General features: G+C 50.3%; 1 protein-coding gene across 2 annotated transcripts in view; it reads left to right on the top strand.

Moving 5' to 3' along the window:
* Window positions 1–16,244, top strand: part of RXRB (retinoid X receptor beta) — a 43,182-nt gene that overhangs the window by 17,375 nt on the left and 9,563 nt on the right. For both annotated transcript variants that reach the window (XM_066581298.1, XM_066581297.1), the window contains 5 exons: window positions 1,731–1,882; window positions 2,944–3,073; window positions 3,218–3,350; window positions 3,436–3,527; window positions 13,130–13,235. In XM_066581298.1, coding sequence (XP_066437395.1) covers window positions 1,731–1,882; window positions 2,944–3,073; window positions 3,218–3,350; window positions 3,436–3,527; window positions 13,130–13,235 — 613 coding nt within the window. The remainder of the gene's footprint in view (window positions 1–1,730; window positions 1,883–2,943; window positions 3,074–3,217; window positions 3,351–3,435; window positions 3,528–13,129; window positions 13,236–16,244) is intronic.

Genomic DNA, 16,244 nt, shown 5'->3' with positions numbered 1-16,244 from the left:
AAAACCTTCAAGACCTCGCTAATGTGACAGAACCCTTTGGAAAGCATGGGCTTCACATACCTGCGTTTTGTAGCGCTGTCGCATCGCAAGAAAAATGTGCGATTTTTGTAGCCCGTGTGAAAGCGGCCTTATTCCAATTACCAGATTGTAGCTGGGACGGAATTTTTTCCCTTTTAACCCCTTGAGTGGCACGCCCGGAAATTTTCTGGGACGAGCTCCACTGCCCATAGTGATATAGCCCGGAAGATTTCCAGGCTGTGTTTCACTATGGGATCTGCAGAGCACAATGCCACAAGCTGTGGTAGTGTGCTCTGCCTGCACAGACCCACAGAGAACAAAGCAGGACTTTGAAAAACAGAAGCAAGAAGATATTGCCGATCTGCTGGCAATCTCCTGCTTCTAAAGTCCTGCTTTGTTTACAGGATGCCATAGAGCCCATCGGCTTGTCAGAAGCAAGCCGATGGTCTGTGTGGCAGGGAGAGCTGGTGCTTGGCTGTCGGCCTCGCATACTATTACTATGTTAGTACATTGTGACAAGGGGATGTCCAATGTTTCCTCTTTACGTTTCCTATCATTCCTGTAGTTCGGGGTGTCAAGGGTCACCTGTATCAATGGTGCCCATTGATGAGTACACTAGATGACTCAATAGAAACTCTTGCCGTTGTACATGATATGGCTTGACAGGAACGTATGGCGATGTACTGATGTGCGGCTTTATTTTTTTAAATGGAAACCCAGCAAGTATGTCAAAATGTGCTCTGTAGTCGTAGCGAATGGGTTTTTCCACACAGACTCTGAAACCCGGGTTGTAAAAAAAAAAAAAATATTTACGTTAACGTGGTTCAGCACCACATTTGCGCAGGAATGTGTTGCACAGCTGTAAGCAGGCTTGCTACATTGGGGCTAAATCCGTGTGCTGATTCGCATGAAAATCCACAACAAAACTGATCCTCGTCGGGAAAGTCTGACTATATTAAGCCTATGTAAACGCATCCTAAAACTGAGAAGACTCAGTCTTACAGCTTATTCAGGTGGGTAGAATTCCCGTCCGTGTGCACAACTGACTGAACACGAAATCTCACAGCGGATTCCGACCCGGTGCCCAGGCAGAGACCCATACTCGCCTGTCCAGATCCGCCGTGTCTCGGCCGGCGCGCTTTGCAGGGCATGACACGGTTTCCCACAATACTTCTGGAGTGCTCACAGCGGAAATGCTGCGGAACGGACTGCTTCCATTCACTGCAAAGGAAGCCGTTTGCGCATTTTTCTGCACTAAGTAGAACATGCTGCAATTCTCCCCCACGAGCGGAAAATCACAGTTGATTTCCACTCGTGGGCAGGGAAGAATCTTTTAACATAGCATGTCTATGGACGGACATTGCTGAAGAATTCGCGTCTGGCTGCGAATTTCACAGTAAAAACCCGTCCCTGGGCATTCAGCCTAAATGAAACTTTTTTATTTATTTTTTTCTGTACCACAAATTGATAGCTAAAGATTTTGCAACGCAGCGTTCAGGGAGACTGGGTGTAAGCTATTCTGGTCCTTACAGCAACCCACCGCTCCTTGACAAGCCAAGATGGTGGCACCGCTTCTGACTACCTGCTGCCTACTGGGGATTGGCAGTTTAAGACCCGGCATGTAGTGTCATACTACACGGTGCGCATCAGGTTGTTTTATAGCCATGACTGGATGTTCCTATTGAGTAATTGCCCTTTTTTGTACCCCTCAGCGGTGCAGGAGGAGCGTCAGCGCGGCCGGGAACGTGACGGAGAGGCGGAGTTCAGTGGGGCAATAAATGAGGATATGCCTGTGGAGAAAATTTTGGAGGCTGAACTGGCGGTGGAGCAGAAGAGTGATCAGAGCCTCGAAGGGGGTGGATCTGTGAGTACCGGTGGGCGGTGGTCCTGGGTGTGGGAATATGTAGTATCTGGTACTGGACTCTTTCTTCTCTACTATAACAAGATTTATATACTTAACCTTCCAGGTACTCGGCACCTCATAATTTGGTTTCTGTTGCGCCATTTTAATGTTGCATAGGATTTCTACTTGCTTAGGATATGTTCTTGCGCATAGCGGAAATGCTGCAACATCAAATTCCACAGCACTTCTGCAAAAGACGGTCAGAACCGGCACTGTCTGCATGGATTTGGACTTGCAGAGGCGCAGCCGATTTCATCTTATTTCAGAAGACCTTGCGCTCCCCCGCACCTCCAACGTCATCGTTTTCTCGGCTCTTCCCTCGCTGGGCACCCGTCAGGCGTCTACTGAGCGCATTTCTGCTACGCGTAAACATAGCCTTAAAGGGGTTGTCCCGCAACATGAAGTGCAGTTATACACTTCTGTATGGCCATATTAATGCACTTTGTAATGTACATCGTGCATTAAATATTGGCCATACAGAAGTTATATACTTGCCCCCTCCCGATGCTGGCGTCCCCGTCTCCATGGCGACGATCAAACTTCTTCTCTGGTCGCACGAACAGTCGCGCTTGCGCACATAGGATTTTTCTCCTGGATGGTCCGGGCTCACGAGCTGCGTCCTGGCTCCTCCCCTTTCTCAGCATCAAGTAGCTCCGCCCCATCACATGGTGCTGATCAGCCAATGAGGTAGCTGGAATCGGCAGTGGAGCACAGACAGCAGAAGAACATCCACGGTGCACCATGGGAGAAGACCCATGGTGCACTGTGGGAGAAGACCAACGGCAGCCATCTTGGACAAGATTTTTTAAAGTTGCTGAACGGGGATTCAGGTAAGGGAATTTTTTTTTTTTTTTAACACATGGCAGCGGATTTCCTTTACAGGTACTGGGTGACGGGGCAAAAAAAAATTTTTATCTTTCGGCGCGGGACAACCCCTTTAATCCTAATCCAATCAGAAAGACTATAACCAGTGGTTGGGAGACTTGGGGCTCTTGTCTTGACCTCTTCTCTTTGCCCTTTAGCCCAGTGATCCGGTGACAAACATCTGTCAAGCTGCTGATAAACAACTTTTTACCCTCGTTGAATGGGCGAAGAGGATACCGCACTTCTCTGAGCTGCTATTGGACGATCAGGTTATACTGCTTAGAGCTGGTGAGAACTACTTTACCTTCGGGTTCCAGTTAGAATATTTAGCATGCCTATAGACTTGTAGGCATTGATGTATGTTCTGTGTAGTTGATGGTTGGCTTTTCTGCCCCCCCACTGACCTTCCTCTCTCCTTCCCCTCCTTCTTAGGGTGGAATGAGCTCCTCATCGCTTCTTTCTCCCACCGCTCCATTTCTGTGAAGGACGGCATCTTGCTGGCCACAGGACTGCATGTCCACCGTAACAGTGCGCACAGCGCTGGCGTGGGGGCCATATTTGACAGGTAATGGGGAAACTGCAGTGGGATGTATGATCTCTCATGACCTACACAAGTCTAATGCTGTCTGATGCTCTCCTGTATTTTGCAGAGTTCTCACTGAACTTGTGTCCAAGATGCGAGATATGCGCATGGATAAGACTGAGCTGGGCTGTCTACGAGCAATTATATTGTTTAACCCAGGTAATGGTTTCTTTAGATGTTAACCCCTTAATGACTGAGCCTGTCTATGCCTAAATGACAAAATTTTTTTAGTGTTTTTTTTTTTTTTTTTTTATTGCGTTCCAGGAGGCATAACTTTTAAATTTTTCCATCAACATCACTATATGAGGTCTTGTTTTTTGCAGAACAGCTTGTGTTTTTTTCATGCGGTAACTTTTTTTTTTTTTTAGTTTTGGACTCCGTTTTCACGACGTTCAGAATGTAAAATAAACTACTGTGATAACATTATTCTCACGATTCGCACGATTCCCATGAGCAAGTTTTATTCAGGGTTCTGTGTTTTTTTTGTTTTTTTGTTTTTTTTTTTAAGATTTGCTTTTGTGTCTTCACACTCCAGAACATTTTCAGCTTTCCATCGACGGAGCTCTATGGGGGCTTGTTTTTTGCAGAATGAACTCCACTCTACATTTATCCAATTTTTGGGAACATATATCCTTTTGATTCAATTTTTCTGGTAAAGGCAAGATTAATAGAGGTCTTTTTTTGCAACTTTTTCATACTTCTTAAAAAAATTTTCCGTTCATCGCTGCATCCAAAGACCTCTAACTTTTTTCTTGCGGGATTAGTTGTACTTTTTAATGCTACCATTTGTTGATCCATGTAACCTTTTGATTACTTTCTATTCCGCTTTTTGAAAGGTGCGAAAGACAGAATTTGCTTTTCTCCCCACCCCCCCTCTTTTTTTTTTATTTATTTTTTTTATCTTTTTTTGCTTCATGACATCCACTGTGGGGATTAAATGTACAAACTTTTTTGTTTTTATAGGTCATTACAAATGCAGCAATACATGTGTTTTTTTTTCTTCTTAGTATTGGGGGGTAAAGGTGGGATTTTGAGGTTTCTATTTTTATTGTTCCTTTTTTCCAAACTAGGGTGCTTAATGATCAGCATCTGACCACGGCATGTAAAGGGTTAAACAGCAGTGATCTGTCATTAAAGGGGTTGTCCCGAGGCAGCAAGTGGGTCTGTACACTTCTGCATGGCCATAATAATGCACTTTGTAATGTACATTGTGCATTAATTATGAGCCATGCAGAAGTTATAAAAAGTTTTATACTTACCTGTTCCGTTGCTGGCGTCCTCGTCTCCATGGTGCCGACTAATTTTCGCCCTCCGATGGCCAAATTAGCCGCGCTTGCGCAGTCCGGGTCTTCTCCTCTTCTCTATGGGGCTCCGTGTAGCTCCGCCCCGTCACGTGCCGATTCCAGCCAATCAGGAGGCTGGAATCGGCAATGGACCGCACAGAAGAGCTGCGGTCCACGGAGGAAGAGGCCATCTTCAGCGGTGAGTAGAGAAGTCACCGGAGCGCGGGGATTCAGGTAAGCGCTCCGGTGAGCTTTCTTTACCTCCCTGCATCGGGGTTGTCTCGCGCCGAACGGGGGGGGGGTTGAAAAAAAAAAAAACCCGTTTCGGCGCGGGACAACCCCTTTAAGGGGTTAAGGGCACATGCAAGTGTATCACTCCTATGCCGCCATTGATTTATGATTTCCTGGGTCTTGGGCCGGGCACGGAGGGCATAAACATTGTCACAGGGCTTTGAGTTTTGTTTTGGAGGGTCATTGTTTTCAAGGATCTGCACATTGACTGCCCCAAAAGCTAAACTCAACGCTACTGGGAGCTGAAGAGTTAAGTTCTGGCCTTCCGGCTTGGAAACACTCTATCTGTATGCAATTCTTAGTACTGTAAGGATGTATCCCCTGTACAGGCATAACGAGGGGATCCATGGTAGGTGAATGGCAGCAGATCGTTAATATTCATGATTATAGGATGGGATTGTTGGCTTTCAGATTAAACATATTCTTATTCGTCGTCTGTGTCATCGGGGGACACAGGAGACCGGTACTGGTGTTCCTTGACAGCACCGGAAGCTAGGGGTTTGACAGGGGTTGGAATGAGGAACGCTCCTGTCACAGCTCTAGTTTCCGATTGGCTCTTGCTGTGCTTTGTGTGACAATGTAGGTCCTGGTATATGCGCGCTCCTGGGCCGACCTGTCGCAATCCCCGGCGCTGCCCTATTGCCTCTGTCTGCTCCTGCTGCTGATGTTGTGCTGTTGCCTCACACCTGAGTCCACCGACGCTGCCAAGTCTGCAGCGCACACGCCATCGTGAGGAGATGCCGAACTCTGGTGTCTACTGTCCCCTGCGCTGTAAACCCCCGACGCTGGCTGTGATGCCGAGCTGGGAGCGCACACACCACCGAGAGGCTACCTACTACTTCCAGTGGCATCAAGGTACACCAGTACCCAGGAGACCTTAGGTATAGCTGCAGCCACTAGGAGGCGACAGGAAGTACAAGAGTTGGCTCCTCCCAGCAGCCGCACCCCTCCTGCAGGCACTCTGCTCATCCGGCTTATCTCAGTGTGTACAAGCGGTGGAGCTCTGTGGACGTTCTGACTTTTTTTTTCCCCCTCCAGATGGGATCGGGGTTGATCTAACTTTCCTGATTTGTCCCCAAGTGGACGGGGGGGGGGGGGGCAGTGCTGCAGGAGATGCCATCGCCCCCTCCTCCAAGAAGACAGGGTGGCCCAGAGCGGCTCTATCATCTCTCTATCCTGCCAGCCGTGGGGTCACCTGAGAGTCCTGCTCCCCCCCCCCCCCTCCCTTCCTGTCCAGCAATCTCTCACCAGTAAGTGACCAGTCACTGAGGAGGTGAGCCTGCTGGTGCCTGGGGGCTCCGAAGCAATAAAGATGAGGTGAGTAAACGGGATGAGGCAAATATACTACCCTCACGCCCTCCTTCACACTTTCGTCACCTGTCAGCACTCCTTAAGTGTTCCCCCTCCGCATCCTCTTCTCTCAGGCCCAAGTCCATAGACAGTTTCTGGGTTGGTCTTCTCACAGTTCTGATTCCTCATCTCCCTGCACGACCGCCCACCGCGCCAGCACTACTCGTGACCCTTCGCCCCTTCTTGCTCTCATCTTGCTGGCGCACATCTGTACTGTACAAGGAGTGTCCTGTCTTCTCACAACTGTCTCTGATTGGCGCTGTTCCCGACATCTCGACCGGCCTGCGCATGTAATCTAGGCCCCAGCTTTTAGGCATTTACAAGCTGCAGTCGGAAGGCGAGACTTGACTCGGCCGGCCAAGCTTCAGGTCGGTACGCTGAGGCCTCCCTCTAATGGGCCAGCGTTCTTGACCGAGCTCCTTGCTTCTCGGTCTATAGAGGCGATTGTAGGCATGGGACCTCCAGGTGGTGCACGGCTGTGGAGGCAGGAATTTCTCTCCTGCGCTGTATGGCTATAGATCATCGGCTACCTCTGACCCTGCCCCACTACTGGGCCTAGGACCCTTCCTTGCAACGAATCCCTCCAGCAACATCGCTGCAGCCATTCTGTGGATTGCTCATTGGCTTGAACCGGGTACCATCTGCCCTGAGGGGGGGGGGGGTGCTTCACTCATATCTCACCACCTTCCCTCGTGCACAAACACTTGGAGAGCGCCCAGACTCAGACCGACAGTCACCCCCTTTGTACCCTGTTAGATTTCATCAGCTTGACTGTCTGTGACGACACCTACCTTTCTCCCCGGAGTATACTGGAACGTTCCATAGCGATAATTCCCTAGATTGCCCTTGACTATGGGCAGCATGGTCCCAGCATTGCCAAGCAATCCATAGCGTTAATCCCTTTACCACTGCCCAGAGCCACTGGGCTCTCATCCGGATCAGGTAGGCTTCCTCCTTTTATGGTATCGTACCACACGGCGGCTGTACTCATGCACTGCATGTTTTCCTGGGTGTAGTGCCAGTCTTTCCTTGGTCTCCTCTACTTTGCAGAAGTTGAACCGGGTACACAGAGGGGAATTCTCCAGCCACCCTCATGCCTCCGTGACGGAGTGGAGCTACCACATGGGAGCTGTACCCATGCAGGGGTAAGTGTTGTCCAGCAAGTCTATGCCTGATGCAACTATACAGTTCGGGCAAGCATCAACCAGCCTCATTACCCTTTCATAGGAGGCATAATGGTACGTGGCATGTCTCTCATGACTACACAGTTATGTCATCTGCTCCATTAGTCCCCTCCGGAGGAGTGGTAATGGTAGTACGGCAAGACTCCAGACTGTCCCAGAATGACATTACTGCCTTTCATGGGAGGAGGAAGTGCAGTGCAGGGAGTATTGGTATATCTTATGGCTTCTCTGTGATGACATCCATCATCTACCTAATTACCCCCTTGCATGGGAGGAGTAGTTGTAGCATAATGACACCCAATTGCTCCATGATGACTTCCTCATTTGCATCGTCATCGCCCCCTTCCATATATTACTTAGACTCTGCACAATTGTGATGAGCAGCATCTGCCTGGTGAGCGTAGTGCTGCCATACTGTCTATGCGGTTACCACTCGTATCATGGCCCCCTTCTTAGCCATTCTCTTGGAGGAGAATCCTTGGATTACAACCGGGTGCATTGTAGGACGATTGGTGAGACGGCTATGAGGTCACTATAGTAACTCCAGCTCAAGCAGTAATTCCACTACTCCTGCATCCTGCATTTCAGTGTAAACCGCCTCATTAGCGTCAATGTCTGTACCCGACCCAATGCAGCGGCTCCTAGTATCCGGTGCCTCCTCAATCCTTTCCACAGAATAAATAGTGCAGAGTTCCTTACACTCACTATCATACATGCCTTACTAGTGAATGTGCGTGTTGGGCGAATTCATATCCCCATGCGTAGGTTGAAGAATGGCGCTGCTGCTTTACTATATGGGACATGATTTAGCGGTCAGTGCAGGGCTGCTTCATTCCCCCTGTATTCGGTTACGTAGTGATAAAGCATCAATCATTTCCATCCCCCTTCCGTCATATGACAAGTAACTGGATTACTACCTGCCTCTCTACAGACACCTTCATGATGAAGTCGCTGTATTACTACACGACCGACAGTACTAGCTCCCATAGGAGACGGAATGTTTCTACTATATACCCATGTTTCCTCATCCCATTCCATGCAGGATTCTTGTATATCACTAGTCTCCCTACTTGCAGGCTTTTATGCCAATGGATACACGGATAACTCGCCTATATGCTGCTCACATATTGGCCAACCAGTATCTTCATGAGCAGGTGATGGGTTGGAACGTCAGGCATCCCATCCCCTCCTTCCACAGAACCGATCCTGCGTGGTATCACTAGTTCACGCTACCATATTGCCTCCTTTACCTCCTCTATAATGGAGTCATTACTTGTAATCGCGCAGCTTGCCTGGTCAGTCCCCCAATGGTGGCGCAGTCAGAGTAGATTGCCCTCCACTCTCACAACGTGCATTCACTACTAGTGAGCGTCGAAAACCTTGTATCCCATCTGTAGACGACATATAATTGTCCAGTCCTGAACACTCGGAGGCATCCTGAAGGAAGATGCTATCTGAACAAGGCTTCATCGCTCTTGTTTGTGCAACAAGGAGGAAGATTCTGCAACCTTTCCAGTTGGTCCATTGGCCTGGTGCATAACCAAGCTTCCGCTGCATCCCGCAACCACCATGTTAAGCTGTCCACATTAGGCAACTACTGCAACCCCTTCACCCATTGAAAGGGTAACATGCTTTTCACCATCATCAGTATCTAAAGTCCTGCTGGTTTAGAGGGGGCATCAGACAGGTACGCTGTAATGTATTCATCTCTAACTACTGCCCACATGCGTTCAGTTGTACATCACCCTCTCCTCTTCTGCTGGGCAGTTAATGCCAGGACGCCACATCCCTCCTACCTGGTGCTATTGCCCCTCTTGGGGTATTCCGGTCATGCCGTCCAATCATCTCGGAACAGATTCCACGAGAATCCTGACTTGGCATCGTCTGCTAGGTTCTTTGCAGTACTCTTCTGTCCTTCAGATGCCAGACCTACTTCGTTCGTTTTCTGCTCTAGCCCAATATGAGCAGACTGTAACCATGACCAACCTAGCTAACCGAGCATGCACAAGACGCCTTGCAATGGCAACATCCAGCGTGCTGCGGCAGACTAAGCGCTACATTACCGTTCTCCTGGTTTTCTACATACAATAGCCAACAGCAGAAGAGTTGGCCTTAACACGTCTCTCCTGACCTTCTACGTCAGTAGTACATGGGTAGCAAACCAGAGCATGCTTAGTACTTCCCTCACCTCCTACATTAACCGGTTGTCCTCGGCATTATGACTGATCGCCTCTACTGCCGGCTAGTCTGGCCAGATGTTTTCACCAGGGCATACCTCTTTTAGGCCAAGGTCATCATCACCCCTCCCTCCTTCCTTCGTTGTGCCGCCCTTCTAGTTTTGACAATCACCAGCGTCTTCTGCCTTCCTAGTGATGGGTAACGAGGAAGGATAAGTGTTCCTATAGTCCTACAAACAGCAATAATCAGCAGCCGTCAGTGGACCTGTTGCTTAACCCCTTAGTGACGAAGCTTGTTTGCGCTTTAGTGGCGGAGCCAAATTTTGGAAATCTGACGTGTCTCTAACATAGACTGACTCCGTAAAGGTTTTGTATATCCAAAGGATTCTGACATTGTTTTTTCGCCACATATTGTACTTCATTTAGGTGGTAAAAAGTAGACCAATAGAATTTGTGAATATTTATTAAAGGCACCAAAATTGGAAAAAAATTTAGTTTTTTCACATTTTCAACTGTAATATCTCAAATATGTGCAAACATACTGTATAGATTTTTGCTAAGATATATATTTCCATCTGTTTACTTTATTTTGGGCGCACATTTAAAAAACGTTGTTGTTGGTTTTTTTGTTTTTTTTGTTTTTTTTTTGTTTTTACCCATTTAGGAGACGTACAAATTTAACATTACTTTTCAGCATTTTGAGGAACACTTTTTTTTTTCCGTCACCAAGCCAAGATTGCAAACTCATGGGTGTCAAATGACCCCGTTTTAAAAACTACACCCCTTAATATATTCACTGAGGGGCGGTCAGGAGTATTTTGACTACTCATTTTTTTTTTCAGGAATTAATGTTATTTAGAGGAGAAAAAATAAAATTTCATATTTTTGCAAATAAGTCATTTTAAAGACATATATATTTTTTTTTCTATAGTGCACATGAAAATTAGGATTTGCACCCCCAAATGGATACCCCGGTTTGTCCTGTGTTCAGAAAGATACCCATTGTGGCCCTAATCTTGTGTCTCTATGCACAACGGGGCCAAAACCCAAAGGAGCAGCTGGTGGCTTTCAGAACAGACATTTGGCTTGAAGGTGTTTTAGGGCGGCCAAAATGACAGAGAACCCCCACAAAGGACCCTATTTTAAAAAATAGACCCAATAACGAATTCATCTAGGGGTGTACTGCATATTTTGACCCCACAGTTTTTGAATAAATCTAAGCAAAGCAGAAAGAAAAAAATTACGATTTTCATTTTGTTTTGGCAATCGTGTCATTTAAAAAGTTTTTTTTTTTTTTTTTGTACAGAGCACACATGAATGAGGACTTTTACCCCAAAACGGATCCCCCTGTTTGTCCCGTGTTTAGAAACATGTTGTGACCCTAATGTTCTATCTGTATGCACAACAGGGCCCGAACTGAAAGGAGCATTGAAGTTCAAATGTTTTTAACCTTTACGTGATCGCTATTATCTGTTGGATAACGGCGATCATGTGATCGGAGGCCACTCACCGCGGCCCTCGGTCACTGCTCCAGGCTCTCAACTACCTTTAGTACCCAGAAGCAAGGAGATTTTAAATTTCTTGTGCCCTCCCCAGCTTCTGCACATGCGTTCGCCATTTTGCCGACGTGTGCATGCGCCAAAATTGCGGAAAAGTCAACGGATAAAGATCCCGTCGGGAGACATCGCTAAAGGCCTTAGGCCTCCTGCACACGGGCGGGTCGGACACCAGATGCGAGATTCCCGCGGCGGAGTTCAGCCCCGTGCGCTATACTTCCGCATTGCTCGCTGTGGAAGTGCCACAGGACATGCGGCTTCCATTTACTTCAATGGAAGCAGGCTGTGCATAACCCGCACAAAATCGCACCACGCTGCGATTTATTCTCCGTGAGTGGTAAATTGCAATCCTTCCTCACGTGGAGATGAAATGGCGTTTTGCCATTGAATACTATGGGCTGTATTCGCTGCGGTGCCGGAGGTGGACGCCCGCCACGGACTCCACAATGCAAATTCACCCGTGTAGGAGGCTTTAGCTAAGTAATTTCACCTCCCCTCATGGATCGGATCCGTGACGAGAGGGGATATTTTAACAACTTCTTACTTCTACGTGATTGCAGTTATCCATTGGATAGCGGCAATCACGTGACTGGGGACTGAATACCGCAGCAACCGTGAAATCTCCAGGCTCTCGGTTACGTTTGGTAGACAGGAGCAGGGAAATTTAAACTTTGGCGGCGGACGCATGCGCAGAAGCTGTGATGAGGTCCGCGGACAAATCCAGGGGCCTTGGGTACGTAATTTCATCCTCCCTCACAGATATGATCCATTAAGGGAGATAAAACTTTTTATCTCTACTTAATATGATCACTGTTATCCATTAGATAACAGTGATCATGTGACCAGGAACCACATACAGCGGTCCCCGGTGACATCTCTCTGCTCCCAGCTACACATGCTAGCCGGGAGCAGAGGGATTTTAAATCTCCTGGGGTGCGAGGGCCTTATTGCCAGGGGACGGGGGTGAGTATTTTCACCTCCCCTCATGCATCCGATCCATGAGGGGAAATGAAGCTTTACTTTACTGTTTACAACTCTTCCCTGCTCACCGTTATCCATTGCATAGCTATGATCTCGGACCTGGGGACTGGTCACTGCGGGGTCCCCAGTGACATTTCCTGCTTCCCGGCTGCCTTCAGTAGCCGGGAAGCAGGAGATTTCAAATGTCCCGCGTCGATCTGGTCGTCTGCGCATGTCTCCTCATTTTCTTTTAGGTGCACATGCACAGAAGACGTCGGAAGGTCTGCTCCGGAACAGATCGGGGGACATCGTGGAGGATGGGAGTGAGTAGTTTTAGCCCACCTCATGTATGTGATCTGTGAGGGAAGCTGAAGCTCTGACTTTTTAAAAGTTTTTATGTACTTTATTGTGATCAGCGCTACAATCCCTGACGATTAAAGCCCACGAAGCCAGGATGTAAAAACACTATGGGGCCATCACTAAGAGGTTAATTGCCACCACTTCAAACATGCTGACCACACCTTTTTCCCACTCCTTTGGTACCACTGTAGAACGTCCTAAGGTCTCTGCGTCCCCCAATCATACAGACGAGAAAACAGGATTTTTGTTGCTTCCTGTAAAATCCCTTTCCCATTACATTCGCTGGGGTCACGGCACCCACTTAGTTATCTGCTAGCGCTGGTGGTGGTTTTTCTATCATTAAAGGGCTCCTCGGTCTGGCCTGGTTTTTACATGGAGACCGTAAGCAGAAAACAAATAATTCTATCGATCAACTTCCTGTGTTCATTCATTTTCTCCTACTGATGAGCTGAGTGCCTGCAGGAAGGGCACAGCTGCTAGGAGGGACTAACCACCTTAATTTGGTGTCGCCTCATACTGGAGGTCTGCTGTGTCCCCACTGACACGGACAAGAAAGAGCATTAAGTAACAAATATCCTCTAATTGTGTTTTGTTGTTTAGATGCCAAAGGACTGTCAAACCCCGGAGATGTGGAGGTCCTGAGAGAGAAGGTGTATGCATCATTGGAGTCGTACTGCAAGCAGAAGTATCCGGACCAGCAGGGCAGGTGGGGGCGGGCAGACTGACCAGCGGGGCAGGTGGGGGCGGGCAGACTGACTAGCGGGTCGGATTAGTGGCAGCGTCCTCTGTTAGACAACTAAGCTTTATTTCCTTCAACCCCACCAACCTGCAGGAATGGGGCAAAGTCTCATCTTTAACAGGGAAATATAAATATTTGCAGGACCAAACAAATCTCCTGCGCCAGTCTCTTTTGGCTGTGTTATTTTATTTGAAAAAAAAAAGTCCGCAGACTGGCCCATCGAAAAGAATCGCAATAAATACGAAGGCTTCCTGCTCATTCACCTTAGTGGCCTATTGCAGTGCATTAATACACACCAAAATAGGTCAGGCCGTGTATTTTTTTTTTTTCCCCCATGCGATTACACATTGTGCAACAAAATACACTGGTGAGAGAGCGCATTGAAATCAGCGGATCTTATTCATCGTGTGTCATGTACTACAGAGAGGTCGGAGCAGTGTTTCTACCCTGACCCTGGCGCTGCCTGGAAGACCCCTTTAGGCGGGCTGCTCACGGAATTTCCTTGCGGACCCTCAGCACGCAAATCTCGCAGCATCTACAGTAGCAGCAAAGTGAGGGAGAATCTCCTCCACAAGCTGCACAGAGCCCCTATGGAAATAGAAGGGTTGCAGAACATAATTCTGCAGCATGTCACTCCTATCGCTGTTTCAGTTGCGGACCTCACCTCTTCTTGATGAGGGGTGCGATCCGCACCAAAATACGTAATGAAATCCGCACAGAATTGGTTTTGAGGCAGACTATTTGTTGATGGTCGGCTGCGGACACTCCACAGCAAATCGGCCCGGTGTGGCCGCAGCTCTGGGGTATGTTTACATGTGATGGAAATGCAGCAGATTATCCACAGTGGAAAATTCTGCAGCATTTCTGCAAAAGGCAAAATCAAAATACGCACCATCGATTTGGATTTTGACTCAAAATTGTCCACCTCTGGTGAGTGTAGCTAGTCAGGTGATGCGGAAGCGGCACTATGCTCACTAGAGGTAGCTGGATGCCTGGAATATTGGAGGTTAACTCATGTTAGGCCACACCCATAGCGATACCCTCTGACCACATCCCCTTTTTGGTATTGGTTCCCAGCGGTGAAAATTATTTTCCCCAGGGATGCCTCACGGCCGAAAAGTTTGGGCTACACTGGCAGAAGGGATCTGACAGTTTCTCCTGCACACGTGCGGATTTGAATTGCAGAATCTGGGGCGAGTGTCCACCTCTGGATTCCGTAGCAAATACCGTCTATAGCACGCTGTGGAAAAGGGATTCTTCCTGCCCACCAGCAGAAATCAATTGTGGTTTCTGCTTGCGGAGGAAAAATCGCAGTATGCTGCATTTTTGCGCGAGTGGCTTCCATTGAAATCAGTGAAAGCAGTCTGATCCGCAGCCCTTCCACAATTGACATTGCGGAAAGGTCACAGATTCCATGTCATTGCTAGGCGATGACGCGGGGACGCCGCTGCTGCTGGGGCCAGATTCCGCGTGCGTTACGCGCAGAAGCCGCTGCTGCTGCTGGGGCCAGATTCCGCGTGCGTTACGCGCAGAAGCCGCTGCTGCTGCTGGGGCCAGATTCCGCGTGCGTTACGCGCAGAAGCCGCTGCTGCTGGGGCCAGATTCCGCGTGCGTTACGCGCAGAAGCCGCTGCTGCTGCTGGGGCCAGATTCCGCGTGCGTTACGCGCAGAAGCCGCTGCTGCTGCTGGGGCCAGGTTCCGCGCAGAAGCCGCTGCTGCTGCTGGGGCCAGGTTCCGCGCAGAAGCCGCTACTGCTGCTGGGGCCAGGTTCCGCGCAGAAGCCGCTGCTGCTGCTGGGGCCAGGTTCCGCGCAGAAGCCGCTGCTGCTGCTGGGGCCAGGTTCCGCGCAGAAGCCGCTGCTGCTGCTGGGGCCAGGTTCCGCGCAGAAGCCGCTGCTGCTGCTGGGGCCAGGTTCCGCGCAGAAGCCGCTGCTGCTGCTGGGGCCAGGTTCCGCGCAGAAGCCGCTGCTGCTGCTGGGGCCAGGTTCCGCGCAGAAGCCGCTGCTGCTGCTGGGGCCAGGTTCCGCGCAGAAGCCGCTGCTGCTGCTGGGGCCAGGTTCCGCGCAGAAGCCGCTGCTGCTGCTGGGGCCAGGTTCCGCGCAGAAGCCGCTGCTGCTGCTGGGGCCAGGTTCCGCGCAGAAGCCGCTGCTGCTGCTGGGGCCAGGTTCCGCGCAGAAGCCGCTGCTGCTGGGGCCAGGTTCCGCGCAGAAGCCGCTGCTGCTGCTGCTGGGGCCAGGTTCCGCGCAGAAGCCGCTGCTGCTGCTGCTGGGGCCAGGTTCCGCGCAGAAGCCGCTGCTGCTGCTGCTGGGGCCAGGTTCCGCGCAGAAGCCGCTGCTGCTGCTGGGGCCAGGTTCCGCGCAGAAGCCGCTGCTGGGGCCAGGTTCCGCGCAGAAGCCGCTGCTGGGGCCAGGTTCCGCGCAGAAGCCGCTGCTGCTGCTGGGGCCAGGTTCCGCGCAGAAGCCGCTGCTGCTGCTGGGGCCAGGTTCCGCGCAGAAGCCGCTGCTGCTGCTGGGGCCAGGTTCCGCGCAGAAGCCGCCGCTGCTGCTGCTGGGGCCAGGTTCCGCGCAGAAGCCGCCGCTGCTGCTGCTGGGGCCAGGTTCCGCGCAGAAGCCGCCGCTGCTGCTGCTGGGGCCAGGTTCCGCGCAGAAGCCGCCGCTGCTGCTGCTGGGGCCAGGTTCCGCGCAGAAGCCGCCGCTGCTGCTGCTGGGGCCAGGTTCCGCGCAGAAGCCGCCGCTGCTGCTGCTGGGGCCAGGTTCCGCGCAGAAGCCGCCGCTGCTGCTGCTGGGGCCAGGTTCCGCGCAGAAGCCGCCGCTGCTGCTGCTGGGGCCAGGTTCCGCGCAGAAGCCGCCGCTGCTGCTGCTGGGGCCAGGTTCCGCGCAGAAGCCGCCGCTGCTGCTGCTGGGGCCAGGTTCCGCGCAGAAGCCGCCGCTGCTGCTGCTGGGGCCAGGTTCCGCGCAGAAGCCGCCGCTGCTGCTGC

The sequence above is a fragment of the Eleutherodactylus coqui genome, chromosome 10, assembly GCF_035609145.1.
Source record: "Eleutherodactylus coqui strain aEleCoq1 chromosome 10, aEleCoq1.hap1, whole genome shotgun sequence".
Classification (NCBI taxonomy): domain Eukaryota; kingdom Metazoa; phylum Chordata; class Amphibia; order Anura; family Eleutherodactylidae; genus Eleutherodactylus; species Eleutherodactylus coqui.
Note: the sequence above shows the minus strand (reverse complement) of the source record. Positions and strands in the feature narration are given on the sequence as shown.